Source organism: Rhineura floridana, chromosome 5 (genome assembly GCF_030035675.1).
Source record: "Rhineura floridana isolate rRhiFlo1 chromosome 5, rRhiFlo1.hap2, whole genome shotgun sequence".
NCBI classification, from domain to species: Eukaryota; Metazoa; Chordata; class Lepidosauria; order Squamata; family Rhineuridae; genus Rhineura; species Rhineura floridana.
The window spans coordinates 92,584,777-92,608,559 of NC_084484.1; the positions used below are offsets into that span (position 1 = coordinate 92,584,777).

At 41.5% G+C, this 23,783-nt stretch overlaps 1 protein-coding gene across 2 annotated transcripts in view; it reads left to right on the top strand.

Moving 5' to 3' along the window:
• Window positions 1–23,783, top strand: part of LOC133385117 (amine oxidase [flavin-containing] A-like) — a 72,037-nt gene that overhangs the window by 33,399 nt on the left and 14,855 nt on the right. For both annotated transcript variants that reach the window (XM_061627490.1, XM_061627491.1), the window contains exons 4-10: window positions 4,231–4,335; window positions 5,891–5,982; window positions 7,382–7,523; window positions 10,442–10,591; window positions 11,057–11,216; window positions 15,074–15,170; window positions 19,787–19,840. In XM_061627490.1, coding sequence (XP_061483474.1) covers window positions 4,231–4,335; window positions 5,891–5,982; window positions 7,382–7,523; window positions 10,442–10,591; window positions 11,057–11,216; window positions 15,074–15,170; window positions 19,787–19,840 — 800 coding nt within the window. The remainder of the gene's footprint in view (window positions 1–4,230; window positions 4,336–5,890; window positions 5,983–7,381; window positions 7,524–10,441; window positions 10,592–11,056; window positions 11,217–15,073; window positions 15,171–19,786; window positions 19,841–23,783) is intronic.

The following is a 23,783-nucleotide window of genomic DNA, read 5'->3' on the forward strand; positions in this document are numbered from 1 at the left end:
AAGCACTACCTTCTGGTGACGACCCACCAAGTAGGAGCGGAGCCACTGCCAAGCAGTACCCCCGACTCCCAGCTCCGTGAGTCTCCCCAGAAGGATACCATGGTCGATGGTATCAAAAGCAGCTGAGAGATCAAGGAGAATCAACAGAGTCACACTCCCCCTGTCCCTCTCCCGACAAAGGTCATCATACAGGGTGACCAAGGCTGTTTCGGTGCCAAAACCGGGCCTAAAACCGGATTGAAATGGATCAAGATAATCAGTGTCATCCAAGAGCCCCTGGAGCTGGCCGGCAACCACCGTGAGGTGTCTTGGTTTCCAATCACCAACCCTACCTCACACGGTTGTTGGAAAGACTCTGGATACACACACACACACACACTGGAGATGTAAAAATACATACACCCCATATAATAGTTTATTGTCAAAACCAGTTGGTGATTGCAGAACATTTGTTTTGGAAAAAAAATCAGTATCAGTTTCCTACATAATAAAAGCAGTGATACACCCTTCCTAATTGCTTTAAAAAATAGGATTGAAGGGGGAGAGACAGATTTACAACACAAAGACAATTCTTTGCTATGTTCATTCAAAAGTCCCATTAATTTACAGCACAGTCCTCCTAACCATGTCTACTCAAAAGTAAATCCTATTGAATTCAATGGGGTTTACTCCAGGTATGTGGGATTAGCACTGCAGCTTTACTCCCAGAAAAGTGAGTATTGGATTAAAGCTTCATTTTGGGAAGGTTTTCAAAACCCTGCCCTCTTCAACAGCGTAGGAAAATTTAAACTTGTTTGAAATGTGCACATAAGAGAGAAAAAGACTGAAAACTATATACTTATTCAATTTATGAAACAACAGTTTTCAGGCCTTGCAATATGGTCTTGGTATTGCCAGAAGGTCAACACTTATTGGCTACAAACCTGAAAGGGCAGAGTTAGAGCTGCCAGCTACGAGCTCATTTAATGTTGCGGGGGCAGCAGCGGCTGACGTGTTCATGTATATCTTGAGAACCAAGCCACCTAGAAACTTAATTTTATTAAAAATGAAAGCTGAGAGTCTGGAGATTACGGTGATTTACCTGGAGACCTGAAAATGATCCCAAAAATCTAGAGTCTCTGGGCAAAAACCAGACATCTGGCAACCCTAACTATACCTTTTTTTCCCTTTAAGAAATCCTTTTTTCACTCATTTTTTTTTCTGGTGGGACACTCTTATTTAACTTCAGCAATGAATAGACTGTAGTATATGCAGTACCAAACTTCATAAATAATACAAAAAGGAGACTGATGTGTTCAACAGAGCAACTGTACTTGAACAGTTCTTACAGCAGTGATTGAAATGGCTGCTGCTCTGAGTTTCTGTTCCTTACTTGGTGTTCCTCAAAAGTGCTTCCCTAACCACAAAACGTTGGTTGCTGTTATCACTAACTGTCATTACACAAACTGCTGTTAATTGCCACTGGCTTAATCTGCCATGATCTGCCATTTGCACAAGCCACAGTGTGGTTTACAACAAAATCGAATATATAAAAATCCATAAAATAACACTTTAAAAAATAAATTAGTAGATGACAATTACTAACAGCAGCAGCAATCAGGTCTCTCCTTCACACGCCCCCTGCGGAAAAAAGATGTGTTTGAACTAGCCACTTAAAACTATAGAGATGTGGGGCCAGACACACTTCAGTAGGGAAGGAGTTTCACTTGCAAGGAATTGCCACTGAAAAGGCCCTTTACTGGATCCACACACCACACACTTCACCCTGTAGAGGGACCACCAGGAGAGCCTGTCTGCTGATCTTACAGTCAGGTCAATATGGAGTACAGTCAAATCAATATGGAAAAATGTGTTCTTGCATAGGCATTCTTGCAGATATTTGGGCCCGAAGACATTTAGGACTTTAAATGTCAAAGTAAACATCAAGTAGGTGTGGTGGCAAAGAATTCAGGACACTTGAATACAGGGCCAATGTTTGAGCCAGTGTTATACTGACACTCAACCCAGAAGCTGATTTGTTTCACAGTAGCTTTGTGAAAGATAAGCGCAGTCTCGCACTGCTATGGGTGTGAGGACAAAATAGAACTAGATTCTGAGAAACAGCAGACAGGAGCAACAGAGGGTCTTCTGATTCCTTGTTGCCTAATGTCTACTGGTTTGTTAACAGACACTTTCATAAACTTGCTCATACAGCAGAGGTTTCACAACTGCATCTGCAATTCTGTGCATCCATTCCTGTGAGTGTTCAACTAGACACTGTGGGGCTTACATCTAAATAGACATGCATGAATCTGCATAGTTGTTGGCCTTATTCCCCTGCCACACACACATACACAAATGACAAAAACGAGATTTTTGAAGGTCAGATGGCATTTAAAAGTAAACAGTAAAAATAAGCGATAGCGTATCATAGCCAAAATTGTATGCAATAAGAAAAGCACGTCATCTTGGCTACATTACAAGCTCTTCCCAACTTTCAGGCTATGATGTTATCCACTGATTTAAACACAAGTTCTCAGTTGACTTTTTAGATCAGAATACAAAACACTTAGAACAAATGGCAAAAGATGTATTTCTAACTGTTGAAGAGAAATTGCTATCTTGATTGATGAGGGGTTTTTTTTTCTTGATTTTATGTTGGAATGAACATGTTCCTCTTTTCCCAGAAGGTGTGATTATGAGCTAACAAAGAATTAAGGACATATCATACTTGGCTGTAATAACTGAACAAGTTTTCTCATGTTTCTGTAAATCCGATTGGATTAATAGCTAAAACTGCAGAGCTGCTTTAGATAAAAGCCTGCACTAGAGCATTGACACTCACCCTTTATCTCCCTGTTGCTCTGAGCAGTAACACAGGATTAAGCAAGGTGTATCTATCTACCAAAAGTCATCTGCAGTTTTATTTATTTTCATCACACTATTTTTTTTTTACGTACAGCAATATTTTGGGTGCCTGTGCAGGCCCTTTTAAGCCAGAAGATGCCACACACTGCTCTTCCCATCCAGGCATCAGTGGTTGGCGTGGTGGGGTAGAGCTGCAGACCCACCCTCTCAATAGCAATGCTGAAGTGACACCAGTGTTGGGAGGGTGGCTTTGCAGGCTTACCTTACTGAGTTACCATATACTGGTTGCTGCTCCATTTAGGGAAATGCAGGGCATGGATTTAAAGGCAAAGCCCAACTTACATAGGCCTGTCTGTTTCTTAACTGAAATTTAGCATTTGCTGGGATAGTTGGGGCAAGCCTCTGTTAATAAGATAGCAGTTGTATTTGCTTAGAAGATGAAATGTTTTCTAGTTTGGGTTTCTGTACCAAAGACCAAATTGAGGACATCTTTGCAAAAGCATAACTGTGGGGACAGCTGAAGGAATGGAAAAAACGCTTAAGGAGATTTTATGTCTGCAATACCTTGAGGTCAAAATACACATCCATAGTAATAATTAACCTTTATTTCTGAAGCAGTTGGATGATGAACTTCATTTATTGCATTATATTACAAGTTCTTTGACCTCAGTTTGGAGGTGTGGATGAATGGGACCAATAATTGTTGTTTTTGAAAATTTGTAAAGTCTTTTAATCTGTGCAGAGGAATGTTGTTTTTATTTATTATTTGATTTGATTTATATCCCACCCTTCCACCCGGTAGGAGGAAGCAGTTTAGAGCAGTTTCAGTCTAAGAAGCCACATAGCATGAAGGATGCATTCAAACATGCATGCAAATCAGGACTGAGCTCTTTTCCTGATTGCAGTCCCAAAGTAAGGGTGACATTTACTTTAGAACTTTGGTGACATTACATGAAGTCACATAGATGACATAAGTAGCAGAAACATTTGTATTCAGGTAAATATTTGTTGACAAATCTGTAGGTGACGTAAAGGGTTTGCTTTGTCCTTTGCTCATATTTGTATTTCTCACCATAAGGAATACCTTTCTTTGCTTGTGACTGTGATATACCAGCATGTAAGGAGATCTTTTTTCCCCCTAGAAATGGAAATTACATTTTGGAATCTTGTGAAAACCATAAATACCATAATTAGTTTTGTTTATTAGCTAGTGTCTTCAGATGAAGTAATCTCCTTGTTTGCTTACTGTTTGTGGGTTCATTCCCAGGCTTATTTGTTGATTATAACTGACTTGGCCAGTATAACACATACATTATATCTTTGGAGATTTAAGACTAATGCCAGAAAACAAATCCATAGTTTTCATATATTTGTCTGTTTCAGGGAAAGTCGTATCCATTCCATGGTGCCTTTCCTCCAGTGTGGAATCCTTTAATATACCTAGATTTTAACAATTTTTGGAGAACAATGGATGAACTGGGAAAAGAGGTATGCTTGGAACACTGAAGAGATAACTGAATAAATATTTGCAATATTTATAAAATATTTGTAAAAATTTTCACATGAAAAATCATTGTCTTTATGTAGATAGTACCCACTAAGAACCCGTCAAGAATCAAGAAGTGTTCTTCATCTACATAGATATTGAATCACCCATTGTGAAGTCTATCGGGGCAAATAAATTTGAATCCTCCAGCATGATTAGTGCCCCAGTGTAGAGTTCAGTTCAGTTCAGTGTAGACTAGATCATTCAGTTTGACAAGAAGCCAAGCCATATCATAAGCAGAGTTGTACCGTGTGTAATGGTCACAGAGTATAGAACCTTCAGAACAGACATGGAATATGTGCTATTGCAGATTGAGAAACTGCTTAGGGAGAGGGGCTGTGCAGATCTAAGTGGCAGGTGTGGGCAGAGTTTTGCTAATAACCCATATTGATGCACCCCTTTTGCAGTTAAAATTAGGTCGTCTATATTTCTCATTTTTATATGTAATTGGGGTATTTCTGTATTTGAGTTGCTGTCATCACTTCTGGTAGTTAGATCAAAGATACATTGTAAACTGGCTGAAACAGAAAAATAATTATCTGGCCAACAATAGTGTTTTAAGTGTGAATAAGACAATGACTATAAGACTGCAATCGTATACACCAGAGGTGGCTATCCCCTGGTTTGTTGGCCTGAGCTGCCCCCCCCCCCAGCAAATTTTTCTTCGCTCCACATCAGAATCCACTGATTTTCGGCTGCAGCAACAAAAAAGAAAGAAAGAAAGTAGATACAGTGCTGGGGTGAATAGAGCCCAGAACCCTAACATGGATGCAGATTGCTCCCTCCCTAGTCTTTAGATTGATCATATGATGAACAGAGAGGGGACAATAATGCTGTCTCCCTGGTTGATCTGCATGGATCAGCTGAGACAGCAGTTTTGCACCTGTGTGTCTCATGTGTGCATGTATGAGAGAATGCATGGCACACCCGCTGCTGGCATGCATCCTCTGGAGAGCTGGATAAGATGGACTGTGGCCCTCAGGTCAAAAAAGGTTAACCTCCCCTGCTCACTTTCCTGGCTGTAAGTTCCATTGAACTCAGGGGTTTACTTCTTGTTAGGCATGTATTGGATTGCGCTGTATGCTTAGAGAATATTAAATGTAGATATAGTGTAGATACAAGGCAGGTTACAATGGCAAAAACAATACAGTTTTTAAAAAAATGAAACATCCCTGAATATGTTTCCTGTCTTCAAAGCACATTTAAGCTGTTCTGGCCGATTAAAACAATATCCTCCTGATTCTGAATACAAAAAATTACCTGTTTAATTTTATTCCACATAGATTTGTTCTGCATCTATGAAGCAGGATATATTTCTAGAATTGCTAATATTTTGATATTTACATGAGCATGTTGATAGGGACTGTGGAATTAGACTATTTCCTGGATGACCTCTTGGTACATGGAAGAAAGTTCTGTTCTGATCTTGACATATCTAGTCTGGCAAATAAGGAAAGCTTATAAAAACTGTAATGCATTTCCACCCTTTGTCTTCAGATTCCTGCTGAAGCACCTTGGGATGCACCTCATGCTGCAGAATGGGACAAAATGACAATGAAAGAGTTCATTGACAAACATTGCTGGACCAAGTAGGTGATTTGATTTATTTTGAATTTTTTTCCTTAGCATGATGCTTATTTCTTAACTTGCTGCATGTATATTCATACCACATGCTAATTTGTGTTGCCTCTCTCAAGAGGGAAACAACCAAACACAAATACACAGTTTTGCTAGAGAAATACAGGAAAGTGCCTTTAGTCATTTGGGATCCAAAAGGAAAAATTGTAGAACATACTTGAAAAAGTGCAGAATACTCTTGACAGATTTTATGTGTTACAGCCTCCATAAATTATAGATGCAGACACTTACGGCACCTCCAGAAGACCAAAGGGCAATCACTAAGAATATGCTAGAATTCCACCCAATTTGGATTTGCTATCAAATTTTCCACTAGTTCATTTGTTCGCTATCATTGTTGATCAGATTTTTATGTGGTGATTTTCTGTGGCTATTTTCAGAAACAGAATTCTTTTCTAAAAAAAATCATGTCTAAAAATATTGATGTTAATATTTTTGATATTTCCTTCAATTTGTCAACGTTTCCTTTGAAAAATATTTCCTTAAAAATATTACTAGTAAATACAAAATGCAGTTTCCCCAAAAGCAAATATTAATCATTGACTGCAGCCACTAAATAAATAAGGCTAGAGTATGTTGAATCCATAGAATTATGTGTTCATATTGCTTTTTAGAATAACAGCCTAGATGGGAGCCACATGAAGCCATCAGTTGATTGTTCCTGGTCTAGACCAATATTAGTATTCTGTCTGAAGTTTGATGGTCCTAAGTCTTAAATTTGCAATTAGTAGAGGTTTTGGACAATTGATTTATAGTGGAAGTGATAACATCTGGGGATTTAATAAATGCAATAAAATCTGAAAAATCAATAGCACTATAAACCTAATGAATAAAGAGGAGCTCAAATTATCTTTTCTCATCAGATTCAGAAAATATATTCTTCATACCCTTCTAAGAGATATTCTTATTAGATTTTTTTACCCATCCTTCACCATAGGGATGAAACCAGGGCAGTTTACAATGGCAAGAGCAATACAGTTTAAAACAAAATGAAACATCATCATTGCATTAATTTACAACTTTCAGATAGGTCACAAAAATACTATTCAGCTGTCAAAGGCCAGGACAAAGAGGTGCATCTTCAGCCTATGACAAAAGCTGAATAATGATCATGCTACAGACTCCTCTGTGTTGGGAGAGAATTCCACAGGTTTGGGGCTACCAGAAAGCCCTTTCCCAGGCCAACCCCCTCACACCCCAAAGTAGCAGAACTGCTTAGAGGGCCTAATAAAGAAAATCTTTATTTATTCAGTACCCTAATAAATACCTTTAGCAGAAGTACTGCTAATGCAAAGCAAAATAATATTAATGCCTCCCAATCTTTCTTCATTACCGTTTTATTGTATAAAGAACCACTAGGGATTTCGCTACGCTCTTTGTTGACATCAATGTCACTTCTGAGCCACATATGGTCTCTGCTCTCTGGTTCCTGTGGTATGTGAAGCTGTGTGGAGGAACAATCAGGATCTTTTCTGTAGCCAATGGAGGGCAGGTATGTAACATTGTACATGAATCTTTCCTTTTGAGAGAAATGGAGTGAGCAGTATTGCATCTTCTCTAACTGATGAAGAAATGAAATTGTGCAAGAACACAATGTGGTTTTACAGTCCTGGGACAACCAAATAGAAAACTATTTTTTAGTGGTACCACATTTAGACTCCTGTTGACATTTGATTAATACTGATTAATATTACTTCCTCTCTCTCTCCCATTCACCCACTCCATAACTGCAGTGTTTACTGTGCTGTTGTGATAATGATCCAATTTAGTTGCCATGGTTACTAGCGAGATACTGTGTACTTAAGAATCCTGTGTCACACCAGGGTCTCTAGCTAAATTTACATGCAACTACAATACTACCTGTAGGCTCCCATAATTACAATGGTCTTTTGGAATGTCCTTCAATTAGAACAGAATGTAGAATATAGTGTCGTTATTTTTGAGAACATGAAAAGAGAAACCATTTCAGGGAATGCATTGTAGACAGCACTATGGTCTCCACTTAGAGGAATATTTCATAAGTTGGAAGCATTGTGCTTTGGGCTTCCTCTTTGCTTTGATCAATTATGAATTCTCATGACCTGGCATATGGATATGATAACAATGAACTGTCTTTTATCACCTCATTCGTAATTATACTAAATGCATTATAGATACTTTATCCCAGTGGTTCCCAATCTTTATGAGTACGGGACCCCCTCTATAACCTCAACAAATTTAATGACCCCCACATATAAATTGCTGGTCCTTCTGCTGCTGCTACTCTGGCCATCACCACAATTTGCATGCAGGAGGAGAAACAGAGGCAAAAGAAAGAGAAATCCACATGGCAGGAAAATAAAGTCCAATAAATATGTAATAAATTTAAACACATGGCTCATGCAAGCCTATAGGCAAAATCAAAATAGGAGCAAACTTGGGTGCCAGGGTGGGGGCAGGCGAGTGTGAGTGGACAGAGATAAAAATAAAAGAGAGATAGAAATTATGTGAAAGGAGGGGGAGGGTTAGAGGGAGGAAAGGTATGTCAAGTTGTGTGTGGGGAGAGGTTTAGTGGGTCAAAAGAAGGCAGCAAGTAAGAGGCGGTAGCAGCTGGAAGAGTGAAGAGGGGCAGCCATGTGGGAGGGAGGGCACTCAGGACATGAGGGCAGGGAGGAAGGGTTAGAGTAAAGTGGGCCGCGTGTCCGTTCTAGGTTCTTCCTTTCTCTGAGTGACTTGTGGTGGCAGTGAGACCTCAAAACAAATGCACATGGTCTCACTCCACTTCTTTCTCTCACTCCATCCTCCTGTCCCCTTATACCAAGGTGGACTCCTCCTCAACCGCTGCCTCTTTCTCTCCCTCTCTTTCTGAGGCAAAGGAGTAAGGAGTGCCCTCCTCTTCTTTTCCCTCCCACCTGTCACCACCCCCTTCCCCTTAGCCTGGTAATGGCCTGTGTGGGGCTACAGGAAAATGCACAGGGAGGGGAGAGTGTGCTGCTGCTGCTGCTGTGTGCCTCTTTCTGTGTTGTTCACATTGCAGGAGTCTGGTGGGTTATGGGAAGGGGTTCTGAGAAGGCCAGTGGACTCCCCCAACACACACACACACACACACCCCTCTCCCTCTCAGTACCTGTTTGCCACCATGTCTGTGCTGGCCTTCTGCTATTGCTGCTGCCGCCACAAGTCAGTGCAGCATGCAAAGTCTGGGGCTACTCGTCTCCATAAGGGGTTAAGGAGCGTGGAGCTCAGGAAGAGCAATCAGCAGCTGGTCTCCTTGAGGGGTGGGGTGAGGAGGCGGGAATAGAAGTCACTCACACTTGCTCAGTTTGTTTCAGCCATCCTGAAGACTTTTTTTAAAAAACATAATAAATTCCTCCCTTGGCTCTTCACACCCTACCCCGCAGGATGACTTGCTGGCCTCTCTGGGGATCATGGACCCAAGGCTGGGAATCACTGTTCTATCCCATAACAGAACAACCTGCCTTTGGACAGATATGGTTGTGAAATTCACATTCTGGTCCAGGGCTGGTGCCAGCAGTTAACCAGATTGGGCACTGGCCATGGGCCCCAGGACTTATAAGGGTTCCTCACCGGTTTGACCTTCACCCACTCACTCACTGCTGGGCCTGGTTCTCATCTATGGTGGCTGCTGAGCTGGTTGCCTCCAACTCCCTGCCTTGCCTGGACTCTGTGAAAGGATCAAAGGGGAGTTTCTCAGTGCCTAGCATTCTGGGTGAGATGGCTAGGCATTGCCTGTGCTACCATGACAATTTGCTGTGGCAGCTAGAAAGGCCATGTAGACGCTGATGCAGTTCTCTCTGTCCTTTTTATATCTATGTGTCTTTTCCTCAGTTTTCCTTTTCCAGTGACACAATTCTATTCCCCTTCCCATCAGCTTTCCAGTTTTTCCCTCTCAGTAGCCAACATCCCATGAGCACTGAGCATGCTCAGTCCTCACTGGGCTGTTCTTGGGTTTCTCCGTGCTTATGTTCTTTTCCGAAAGATTTGTTGTTCTTTTGCAAATTTTGGAGTTCCTCTGAGACTGCAGATCCCTCCCTTTTGTGATTGACTGTCCCCATTTTGGCAACATAAACAATGGTATTCAAAGAATTGAATTAGAATCCGAACATAGTATTAAGTCCAAAATTCTGCATTTAGCTGTGGGGGATAACTGACTTAAGCCTGTTTTTAAGTTGTGTGTCAAACCTTTTAACCTTCCAAGTCCAGTTTCTCAAAAGTTCTCTCCTATAACATATTGCATTTGTTGGTTGTGATTACTTGGAATATGTTGCTCTGGATGTTTCTTTCTCTCTCTCTCTCTCTCTCTCTCTCTCTCTCTCTCTCTCAAGCCTAACTGAAGACGGGCTCTAGTACTCCAATCATGATTTTAGTAACATGAGTATTATCTTCTTATTCTGCTGGTGCTGTTCCCAGGAAAGGAAGTTTGTCGGGGGTTCTGGACAGATAACAGAGAAGATAATGGAACTACTCAAAGGCAATGTTAAGCTGGAGAGACCTGTAGTCCACATTGATCAGTCAGATGATAGTGTCATTGTAGAGACACTGAACCATGAGACATATAAGGTAATCCAATAAGAATAAAAAATAGCATGCATTTAACAGGGGGCATGTCTGCTATAGCTTTTAAGTCAATGTAATCAGCCCCACCCTTGTGTATTACTCTGCTTCTCTCACTACTGGGGAAATCATTGGAATCTATTGTATTGATGTACTTATGAGAGCTTGATCTGTGACATTTTACTGTTTTCTCTGTAACTTGTTTCTTTTGTTATTATGATAATGATGTCACTGGGCCACCACTACAGTGCTCCCAGCTTTCATCCAGTACAAATGTAAATGTCAGATTGACTGAAGTACTGAGTGAACGTATCTCGAAAGTGTGTGACATTTCTTTATACAAATCTTCATGAGAAGCTCATGCCTCAATAAATGTTACTCTTAACATTTAACTAGAAGTGTTAGTCTGTCACTAAAATGGTTACTCTTCTGGGATAGGGGTCTGATGTTTGCCTGTGTTATATTCTTCAGAGCAGGTATGTGATTAGTGCCATCCCACCAATCTTAACCACAAAGATTCATTTCAAGCCAGAACTGCCAACCAAAAGAAACCAGTTAATCCAGCGCGTTCCCATGGGCTCTGTCATTAAATGCATGATGTACTACAAAGAAGCCTTCTGGAAGAAGTCAGGTATGTGTGCCTCAGTTCAGCACAATTAGCAATTTGTGACATTTTATTAATTTATTTATATCCCGCTTTTCTGCTTACCAAAGTAGCGCTCAAGAAAGCTAACATTATTCAAAATAAAACCATCCACAATTAAAAGCTAAAAAACAGAAGCAGGATAGCAAATAACTAAAGCAGAGTCAGCTTAAAATACCAAAAGTAATAGAAAGACCACCTGTACAAAGTTGTCTTCTCCTGGTGGCAGAAAAGTTAGGGGCCCAGATGAACAGAGCTTGGAAAAGTTACTTTTTTGAACTACAACTCCCATCAGCCCAATGCAGTGGCCATGCTGGCTGGGGCTGATGGGAGTTGTAGTTCAAAAAAGTAACTTTTCCAAGCTCTGCAAATGAACATCTCGCAAAATAGAGCTGAACAGCTCTGTGTGTGGCAGCTACAGAAAAAGCTCTCATGTGTCCCGACTCGCGTAGCATCCACCCATGTCTAGGATCAGAGAAGGGCCTCTCAATCAGATATTAGGGTGTAGGCAAGTTGATATGGGAGGAAGAGGTCCTTTAGGTATGCTGGAGCCAAGCCATTTAAGGCTTTATGGATAATGACCAGCACTTTGAATTGTTCATGGAAGCATACTGGTAACCAGTGCAGATGTTCTAAAATGATCGTAATATCCTCACATAGTCATGTTCCTGCGATCTTCCTAGCTGCTACATTCTGGGCCAATTGAAGCTTCCAAAGACTGTTCAAAATCAACTCCATGTAGAATGCATTACAGTAGATCAATTGTAATGAAACCAAGGCCTCCTCAGAAAAAGGCACACTTGGCAGATCAGTCTAAGCTGGCAAAGGCCACATACGCTGTCTGAGCATCCAATAGCAGGACTGGGTCCAAGAACCTTACCGCTCAAGGGGAACATACCCCATAAAGAACAGGCTGATACCACCAATAGGAGAAGCTACTGCCCCACCACCACCTGTGTTTTGTCTGGATTAAGCTTTAATTTGTTACCCTTCATCCAGTCCAGTACTTCCTCTGGGCACTGGATCAGGACATCAGCAGATTCTCTGGAATCAAATGGAAATGAGAGAGAGATGTGTGCCATCTATATCCCAATGGCTACTCACCCCAAATCACCAGATGACCTCCCCCATTATATAGATGTTAAATAACATGCAAATGTTAAACAACATAGAGTGCAAGATGGGACCTTGTGGGACACCATGGGCTAAAGGCCAAGGTGTTGAGCAGAAGCTCTCCAACACTACCATTTGAAATTGACCTCCCAGGAAGGATTGGAATCATTGGAAGGGGATGAGGAGGGGAAGCGAGGGGTGAAGGAACGGTGAGGGAAGGGGCAAGAGGGAGGTGATGGGAGGGAGGAGGAGGTCACGTTTGATCATGTGCATGCTTTTTGAGTTCAGTGATATTTACTCCTGTGCAATCATGTTTAGGATAGATGAAACTGACCTGGGGAGGGGCAGGGAGGGGAGGAGGAGGGCAGGAATGGGAGGAGGAGGGAGGAAGGGGATGGGAAGGGGATAGGAGGAGATTGGGTGGGTAGGCACTGGGCAGTGGGGAAGGCTCTTTCCTTTCCAAAAGGAAAACAGTGTGAACAGTATCATTGCTTTTCAGCGTTTTCCCCACCATTTTATTCTACAGCAGGCACATGTAGCCTCCCACCCAAATTTAAACCAAAGCTGTCCCTGGTCACATCCACACCAGACCTTTATTTCACTTTAGACAGTCATGGCTTCTCCCAAAGAATCCTGGGAAGTGTAGTTAGTGAAGGGTGCTGACAGTTGCTAGGAGTTGCCGCCCTGGACTCTTACCGGGAGGAAGGGCGGGATATAAATCAAATAATAAATAAATAATAGGAGATACCCTGTTCCGCTCACAGAACTTTAGTCAGAGCGGCTGACTGTTAAACCACTCTGGCCATTGGAGCTCTGCCAGGGGAATAAGAGTCTCAAAGAATCCTGGGAAGTGTAGTTAGTGAAGGGTGCTGACAGTTGCTAGGAGTTGCCGCCCTGGACTCTTACCGGGAGGAAAGGCGGGATATAAATCAAATAATAAATAAATAATAGGAGATACCCTGTTCTGCTCACAGAACTTCAGTCAGAGCGGCTGACTATTAAACCACTCTGGCCACTGGAGCTCTGCCAGGGGAATAAGAGTCTCCTCTCAGCACCCTTCACAATCTACACTTCCCAGGATTCTCTGGGGGAAGCCATGACTGTCTAAAGTGAAATAAAGGTGTCATGTGGATGTGGCCTCCTGATTAGGTAAGCCCAGCAGTTGGGAGTCTGGCTTTTAGAACACTGACAGTTGGTTCTTACTGAGCATGCCTGGCCTTATAATTGAGTTCAATGCGAAATTTCTTAAATTAATTAAATTCAGCCATGCATTTTTTTTACTTTTAAACTGCAGAAGATGAAGGTCAGCATATGGGGCAAGGTCAGTAATAGGATTACAGGCACTCTGTGAACATGGCTCGTTTTTAATTAATTTCAACAAATGGTGAGAACTCTGACAGAAAAAAGTCCAAAAGGGGTCTGTTCTTTTCCTCTCTCTTTTTACACTTTGAACTCTTGATTCTCTCTGAGTATTTTGTACATCGTCATGAAAATTGAGAGGGTTGTTAAGCAAGCGTTTCTGAGTTCAGGACTATACATTTTGCAAGGTTTTGTTTTGAAATGAGCTTATGGGAAGCCTCAGAATGGCATGGGGGTATTTTTAATTTAACATTGCGGAATGTGAAAAATCCATGCTGACTATAGTATACAGCCACTCTTGTGGCTGTAAAATACTGCTGGATCAAGAGATGTCTGTGGAAAAGCCACAGTTAGAAATGCCTTTGTTATTAATTTCATATATCAATTGGTTATGCAATAACATCTCAAAGTGAGTCAACAAAAATAAAATGCAACACATAAAAATATTTTAAAACCAGAACAATTTAAAAAGACAATTTAAAATAAAATGCTCGCTCAGCAACATAGTCTGACTAAAAGATGAGCACTACTATAGTTAGCAACATTATTCACCTAAGGCCTAAGTTAACAGAAAGGGCTTAGCCTGGCACCTAAAAACTGACAAAAATGGTGCCAGGTGCACCTACTGTAACTTCAGTGGAACAACACTTTTCTTTAAGGAGCATTTATAATGTGTAAGACCCAGTCAGCCAAATGTAGCATCATTTTAGGCCAAACTTCACATTACATAGAGTTCCATGTTAACTTTCCCTGGGGCATTTTTTATTTGAATGAAGCTGGTGGATGACACAAAGAATAGAGATAGGGCAAGCCAGAAAGTTCTTAACTCTTTTCCTGCCAGCTAAGAAAAAAGGAAAACCTGGGGTTTGGGTGGAATTGTCAGGCATCAGGTACGCCATAATATATGGCTAATGATGAATTTGGTTAGCTGGTTACACAAGATATGCAGGCCTAGTCTGGGATGTCCCCATGCCTTCATGTGAATAATTCAGTCACCAGTGTTGATGTACTTTCTCTATTTAACTCACATTAATCACAACTTTGATATACAATATGCTATTTCAGTACAGTAGTTTTCATTATTGGCACTATAATTATACATGGCAATGGGAGATGGGGAGGCAGATCAATATGTTTTGAGTGTTGCAATGAGCAAAAATGTTCACTATAAAGAACTACAAATTAGAATGTGTGTTCCTTGGAAATTTAGAGAAACAGGAGGATTTATGCTGTATGAGAGTTCTAAATGTTTAATGGCTAACAGAGAATGTTAAAGTAAGTGTACATGTGTGGTTATCTCAGATGTGTGCCTGGAAATAGTACTCTGCATTGAGTACTTCTGGTTGTCATTTTGTTTTCCTTTTTCCTTTCAGATTTTTGTGGCTGTGCAATGATTTTGGATGAAGAGGCTCCAATTTCAATCACCTTAGATGATACTAAACCTGATAAGTCTGTACCTGCCATTATGGGGTAATAAATCCAGTGTTTATATTTTTAGATGCAAATATATATATATATTTATTTATTATTAAATTTATATCCCACCCTTCCTCCCAAAGGGAGCCCGAGCAACATAAAGACTTATGCAAGATTGTCTGGTGTGCATATGGAATATATGTTAGGTAACATCAGAGAACCCTATGGAAAAACCATATTTATGCTGTGCTATTAGACATAATTTATATGTCTGGATAGGCTTGCTGAAATTAAAAAAAAAGTTTTTAGCAAGTGTTTAAAACCGTACTAATGTTACGAGGCAGGGAATTTCAGAGCGTAGGTGCTGCCATACTAAGCGTAGGTGTGGCCATGCTAAAATATCGACACCTTGCAGATGCAGAATGAGCATTATATGGCACTTGTAAAAGTGTAAGTTCTACAGACTGAAGTGGTTGAGAAGTCTGTAAACTAGTCCCAAGCTGTTAAGGACATTGCTATATACTAATAGTAAAACCTTGAACTTGACCTGGCAATAAATAGGCAGCCGGTGCAGGCATTTGAGCAGAGGTGTAAACTGCTGATAAGATATCACTCCTGTCAGCAATATACAGTATTAATATTATGCAGTATTAGTGCAGTATTCTGCACTAATTGCAGTTTCTAGACCTCCAGCAAGGAAAGCCTCACATAGAATGCATTGCAGTAATCCAGTGTTGAAGTTAACAGTGTCTGGACTATAAGACCAATTGCATGTAGCTCTTGCAAACGCTTGTTCTGAATAAAAAAATATACATTAAAAAAGAAACTCTGTGCTATAAAACTGAAGAATTGAGGAAAGAGATGTGGGTCTGTTCTTATCATTGCCTTTTAATTTGTACAGGCAGCAGACCCTAACCCTACTCAGAGTAAACTTACCAAAATTAATGAACATGACTAATTTAGGTCCGTTAATTTCAATGGGCCCTCTCTAGGATACACACCTTAATGTGGTGAGGGGGTTTGAGAGTGTCGAAGAAGCTGAGAAAAATGCCATCAGGGGTGCATCCAAACTCAGAGGAAGGCAATGGTAAACCACCTCTGAATATCTCTTACCATAAAAACCCTAAGAACAGAGTATCCAAAATGCAACACAAGATAGTGCTGGAAGATGAGACCCTCAGGTCAGAAGGCACTCACCGAGCTACTGGGGAAGAACAAAGGACAAGTACGAGTACCGCTGTGACTAATGACGCAGCTGGGTCAAAACTGAAAGGAAGCCCAGAGGCTGATGCGCACAGATGTGAAAGGAGAGTCCGGAGTTGTACAATGCACACAATAGGAACATGGAATGTGAGAAGCATGAACTAAGGAAAGTTAGAAATGGTCAAGCAAGAAATGGAATGTATCAACATTACAATACTTGATGTGAGTGAATTAAAATGGATGGGAATGGGACATTTTCAATCAGGCAACTACAAAATATGTTATGCAGGAAATGAGAAATTAAGAAGAAATGGGGTTGCTTTAATAGTGAGAAGTGATGTAGCAAAAACAATTAAGAGCTATAATGCAAGGTCTGAGCGAGTGATATCAATGAGATTAAATGGGAAACCTATTAACATAACCATCATCCAAGTCTACGCTCCAATGGCAAATGCAGAGCAAGAGGAATTGGAGAGATATCATGCAGAAATACAGGAAGAAATTGATCACACACCCAAACAAGATGTGCTGATAATCATGGGGGACTGGAATGCAAAAGTAGGGAATCTCTAGGAAACTAGGAATTGTGGGGAAATGGGGCTTAGGAGATAGAAATGAAGCAGGAGAAAGACTTATTAAATTCTGTGAAGCCAATAATATGTTTCTTGTAAACACATTTTTGAGCAACCGAAAAGACAACTGTACATATGGACATCACCAAATGGTCAATATAGGAATTAAATTGATTATATAATTGGTAGCAGAAGATGGAGAAGTTCCATACTTTCTGCGAAAACAAGACCAGGAGTAGACTGTGGTACAGATCATGAACTGGTAATTTCGAAAATCAGAGTGAAGCTAAAGAAGAAGAAGAAAGCAATCATAATGCCAAAATACAATTTATATAACATCCCAGAAGAATATAAATATCAAATAAGGAACAGATTTGAGTCTTTAAACTTAGTTGACAGAGAACCAGAAGAACTATGGATTGAAGTCAGAGACATTATCAGGGAAGAATGCAAAAAGACAATACCTCTAGTTAAAAAGAGAGAAAGACCTCAATGGATGACTGATGAAACACTTAAAATGGTTAGAGAGAGAAGGAAAGCAAAAGGAGATAGAAACACATAGTACATAGAGACAAAGAGAACTATTACAGAAATTAAAGGGAAATTTAAACCAAGGGTAGGGATGTTGAATAATCAACAGGGGAACACACTGACTGACCAAGATGAAATAAAAGGAAGATGGAAGCAACACACTGAAGAACTCTATAAAAGAGATGCCAGGATGACAGATTCATTCATGGAGGAACCGTATGATGAAGAACCAGAAATTTTAGAATGTGAGGTGAAAGCTGGTCTTCAAATACTTGGAAGAAACAAATCACTAGGAACAGATGGCATACCAATAGAGTTACTACAAACTACTGAGACTGAATCCGTCTAGATTTTGACAAAAATGTGTCAAGAAATATGGAAAACTAAACAATGGCCCACAGACTGGAAGCGTTCAATATACATCCCAATTCCAAAGAAAGGTGATAGCAGGGAATGCAGTAATTATCAAACGATTGCCTCAATATCCCATGCAAGTAAAGTAACGCTCAAGATTCTACAACAAAGGCTCTTACCATATATGGAGGAAGAAATGCCCAATGTCCAAGCTGGATTTAGAAAGGGAAGAGGCACCAGAGATCTTATTGCAAACATAGGTTGGATAATGGAATGGACTGAGGAATTTCAGAAGGAAATCGCCCTGTGCTTTATAGATTACAGCAAAGCCTTTGATTGTGTAGATCATGAAAAACTATGGAATACTTTAAAAGAAATGGGGATGCCACAGCATCTGATTGTTCTGATTCACAACCTAAAGCAGGACTACAGCTGAACATCAAGAAGACTAAAGTATTGACAACAGAAGATTCATGTAACTTTAAAGTTGACAACAAGGACATTGAACTTCTCAAGGATTATCAATACCTTGGCACAGTCATTAACCAAAATGGAGACAATAGTCAAGAAATCAGAAGAAGGCTAGGACTAGGGAGGGCAGCTGTGAGAGAACTAGAAAAGGTCCTCAAATGCAAAGATGTATCACTGAACACTAAAGTCAGGATCATTCAGACCATGGTATTCCCGATCTCTATGTATGGGTGTAAAAGTTGGACAGTGAAAAAAGTAGATAAGAGAAAAACCAATTCATTTGAAATGTGGTGTTGGAGAAGAGCTTTGTGCATACCATGGACCATGAAAAAGACAAATAATTGGGTGTTAGAACAAATTAAACCAGAACTATCACTAGAAGCCAAAATGATGAAACTGAGGTTATCATACTTTGGACACATCATGAGAAGACCTGATTCACTAGAAAAGACAATAATGCTGGGAAAAACAGAAGGGAGTAGAAAAAGAGGAAGGCCAAACAAGAGATGGATTGATTCCATAAAGGAAGCCACAGACTTGAACTTACAAGATCTGAACAGGGTGATTTATAACAGATACTATTGAAGGTCATTGATTCATAGGGTCTCCATAAGTCGAAATTGACTTGAAGGCACATAACAACAACAACAAAATTTCAGTGGGTATAACTTTGGACTGTAACTTAGTTGGATACAACCCCCAAATCAATGAATGTAGAAAGGTTTGTAACTGTTTTCAAGACGCCCAGCCTCTTGGAGACAAACCTTAAACTCTCCATCTTGTGTGAATGAGATTAGTATAAAGAAATGTTTGCAAAATGTTTTTTATTTTAAATCCAAGCCGGAGAAGCTAGAAGCAATAAGCACATGGAAATGATTTCATTTATAGTTACCGAGAGAGCAGGGTCAACCATGTTTCAAGCCTGTATCAGAAACCATTGGATCATATCCACATTGTACATATAATCCCAAAGAAACCTGAGAACTATAGTTTACCCCTCAGAGAGCTACTATTCCCAATACCAAAACTAACTACAGCTCACAGGATTCTTTAGGGAAAGCAATGTGCTTTTAATGTTTGGTATGGATGTGGCCCAGGAAAACTGATCACCTTCGGTAGGGTAGATGGTAGGCACCTGTTTCTTGCTCTCTCTGCCACTCCAGTGGTCAGCAAGCACTGTTAGGGCTTCCAACAGCTCGTTATGTAGGGTGCAGGCTGGATGGGGGGGTACAGAAATTGCATCCAGGCTCCTTTTCCTTCTCTGCTTTCAAAGGTCATTAATGTTCTTGGCAACGTTAATATCAGCAACAGCACCATTTACCTCTTCCACAGGGCAAGTCAGGCTTTATGACCAACAGGCTGCACATAGCTTTCCATTGTGCTTGCAGTTTCATGGTAAGATGTAACTCTTTACAACATCTGCCATCTGCATTCAAAAACATTTTCCCCATAAGCACAAATACTTTGCTTGCATATTTTTAAAAAAAATCAGTATATTTGTGTATGCAACATTGACGTGTAATGTTTCACCCCATTTAGCTTTATCCTTACAAGAAAGGCCTTTAGACTAGCAGATCTTAGCAAAGAGGAGAGGTAAGAATAAATAATCTGTAAATGTATCTCTAATTTAAAGCTCTGTTTTTATTCTCTGACAATAATTAATTCTTTATCAATGTATATGCATAAATCAGATTTTTTGTAACGTATATAATCAAATTTTGATGGATGACTGGGTTTAGGTACCACAACCAATTTTCCCTATCATGTAGTTTTTACAGTTATTATTCATTTGTTATATTTGTATCCCAACCTTCCCCCCAAGGATCTCACAGCAGTGCTTTAGTCTCTCAGCCTCATGGCTGTTGTGAGCTAGTGGCTTGGCCAAGGTCTGCAGTGGGATTGAAACATCTGTCAATTTAGGCTCTCTCCGTTTCTAATTTTTCTAATGTTAAATTCAGTTCCTTCACATTTCTGCAGCAATTTGTGATTTTTTTAAAAACCTCGTGAAACTCCCCAGCATTTTAGTGTGAATTTCTCCTAATAAACACATTTTTGTAGGCAGTTTTGACTATGTACACATTTTTGCAAGCAATTGCTTTTCATATAATGCATTTTTGTATGCTATTTTCACTCATATATTGATTTTTATGCACACATTCCCCTAAGATATGCATTTTGGTAAACATTGGTTGGAGAACTGTACAGCAAAATTCGAATGTGTGAATTTTGAAGGATGGCTATGTTTTGGTTCTCATATTGTTTCAGAAAGGGCGAATTTGGTAGATTTGGCTTGCAAGGTGAACTGAATTTCTCACCCATCCCATATATATATATGGTTATGGGCTGAGGTGGATGACCTCGCGGAGTCCCATCCAACCCTGTGATTCTTGTCACAGTAAAAGAAAGACTGCTAAAGTAGTCAAAACCAGGTGGAAAAGAAATTTACCAGAATAGCCCAAACCTAGCTTGGAGATTGAGTTGATGGTCCTCAAAAGCTGGTCTTAACAATGGCTAAGGAAATGTATGAAAAAAATAAGGCCTCTTCCCGTCTCCTCTCACCTGATATGATATAAGCACGGAGTCTATACAGACTGGCAGTTTTTGAGGCAGACAAAGCCAGACACAGAAGAGAGTTAGCTAGGTTTGGGCTCCATGAAAGCATTTATTTATTTATTTATTTATTATTAATTAAACTTATATACCGCCCGACTAGCAATAGCTCTCTGGGCGGTGAACATCAAAAAATACAATAAAATTACACAATGTCATAAAACAGAGTATATAAAAACTGTACAAACTGAAATCAGATTACAACAATTTAAAATTAAATTAACTTAAATTAAAATGCCTCAGAGAAGAGGAAGGTTTTAACTTGGCGCCGAGAAGATGATAGTGTCGGCGCCAAGCGCACCTCCTCGGGGAGACTATTCCATAGTTCGGGGGCCACCACTGAGAAGGCCCTAGATCTTGTCACCACCCTCCGGGCCTCCCTATGGGTCCGGACCCGGAGGAGGACCTTCGTAGTAGACCGTAGTGAACGGGCAGGTTCATATCGGGAGAGGCGTTCCAACAGATATTGTGGTCCCGCGCTGTATAAGGCTTTATAGGTTAATACCAACACTTTGAATTTTGCCCGGAAGCATATGGGAAGCCAGTGCAAGTGAGCCAGAACAGGTGTTATATGCTCAGACCGCTTGGTTCTTGTTAGCAGTCTGGCCACCGCATTTTGCACTAGCTGTAGCTTCCGAACCATCTTCAAAGGTAGCCCTACGTAAAGCGCGTTGCAGTAGTCCAGACGCGAGGTTACCAGAGCATGTACCACTGATGTGAGGTCTTCCTTACTCAGATAGGGACGTTGGGCTACCAACCGAAGTTGGTAGAACGCATTCCGGGCCACCGAGACTACATGAGCCTCGAGTGAGAGGGAAGAGTCTAAAACGACTCCCAGACTACGAACCTGCTCCTTTAGGGGGAGTGTAACCCCATCCAGGACAGGGTATCCACCATCCGATCAGAGAAACCATCCACCAACAGCATCTCAGTCTTATCAGGATTGAGTCTCAGTTTGTTAGTTCTCATCCAGTCCATTGTCGCGGCCAGGCAACGGTTCAGCACATCGACCGTCCCACCTGAAGAAGATGAGAAGGAGAAGTAGAGCTGCGTGTCATCAGCGTACTGATGACAACGCACTCCAAAACTCCTGATGACCGCACCCAGCGGCTTCATATAGATGTTAAAAAGCATGGGAGACAAAACTGAACCCTGCGGGACCCCACATTGGAGAACCCACGGTGTCGAGCAATGTTCCCCAAGCACTATCTTCTGGAGACGACCCGCTAAGTAGGAGCGGAACCACTGCCACGCAGTGCCTCCGACTCCCAACTCCACAAGCCTCTCCAGAAGGATACCATGGTCGATGGTATCAAAAGCCGCTAAGAGATCAAGGAGAATCAGCAGAGTTACACTCCCTCTGTCTCTCTCCCGACATAGGTCATCAAACAGGGCGACCAAGGCCGTCTCAGTGCCAAAACCAGGCCTGAAACCCGATTGAAATGGATCTAGATAATCGGTTTCATCCAATAGCGCCTGGAGCTGGTCAGCAACCACTCGTTCCAAGATCTTGCCCAGGAATGGAACATTCGCCACTGGTCTGTAGCTGCTGAAATCCTCTGGGTCCAAGGAAGGTTTTTTCAGGAGTGGTCTCACCGCCGCCTCTTTCAGACAGCCAGGGACCACTCCCTCTCGTAAAGAGGCATTAATCACTTCCTTGGCCCAGCCAACTGTTCCATCCCTGCTAGCTTTTATTAGCCAAGAGGGGCAAGGATCCAGTACCAAAGTGGTTGCACGAACCTGTCCAAGCACCTTGTCCACGTCCTCGAACTGAAGCAACTGAAACTCATCCAACAAAACATGACGAGACTGTGCTCCGGACACCTCATTTGGATTAACTGCTATTAAGTGGGAGTCTAGGTCCCGGCGAATGCAGAAGATCTTATGCTGGAAGTGCTCAGCAAACTCATCACAGCGGGCCACCGATGTATCTACCATGTCCTGTAGGCCTGGATGGAGTAGGCCTCGAACCACTCTAAAAAGCTCCGCTGGGCGGGAGAGAGATGACTGAATAGTGGCAGCGAAATGTTGTTTTTTCGCCACCCTTACCGCTCCCACATACAGCTTGGTAGAAGCACGAACCAGCTCATAATTGCATTCGTCGGGAGTTCGTCTCCATCTCCGCTCAAGCCGCCTCCTATCTTGTTTCATCGCTCTCAGCTCTGGAGTATACCAAGGAGCTGTATGAGCTCTACAGAGGAGAGGGCGCACAGGAGCAATCGTGTCAACAGCCCGGGTCATCTCTGCATTCCACAGATTAGCCAGAGCTTCGACAGGAGCGCCAGTCCTATCAGCCGGAAAATCCCCCAGAGCCCTTTGAAAACCTTCAGGATTCATTAGTCTCCGGGGGCGGACCAATTTAATAGGTCCCCCACCCTTGCAGAGGGGAAAGGCCACTGAGAGTCTAAACTTCAGCAAGCAGTGATCTGTCCATGACAACAGGAGAGATGTAAAACTCCCCACATCCAGATTACTATCCCCATGTCCAGTAGCAAAGATAAGGTCAAGAGTATGCCCCGATGTATGTGTTGGGCCACTAACATGTTGAGACAGCCCCATGGTTGTCATGGTGGCCATGAAGTCCTGAGCTGCCCCAGACAAAGTAGCCTCGGCATGGATGTTGACATCCCCCATTACTAAAAGTCTGGGGGATCTCAACAATACCTCCGAGACCACTTCCGTCAGCTCAGTTAGGGAAGCCATTGGGCAGCAAGGTGGGCGGTACACCAAAAGGATTCCCAGTCTGTCCCTCTGGCCCAGCACAAGGTGCAAACACTCCAGACCAGTAACTGCATGGACATGGTGCTTGGTGAGTGAGATGCAACTCTTACAGACCCCGCCTCCCTGACCCTCAGATCTACCATGATGCTGTACCAAATACCCCGGTGGGCAGATCTGGGAGAGACTAACTCCTCCCTGTTCGCCC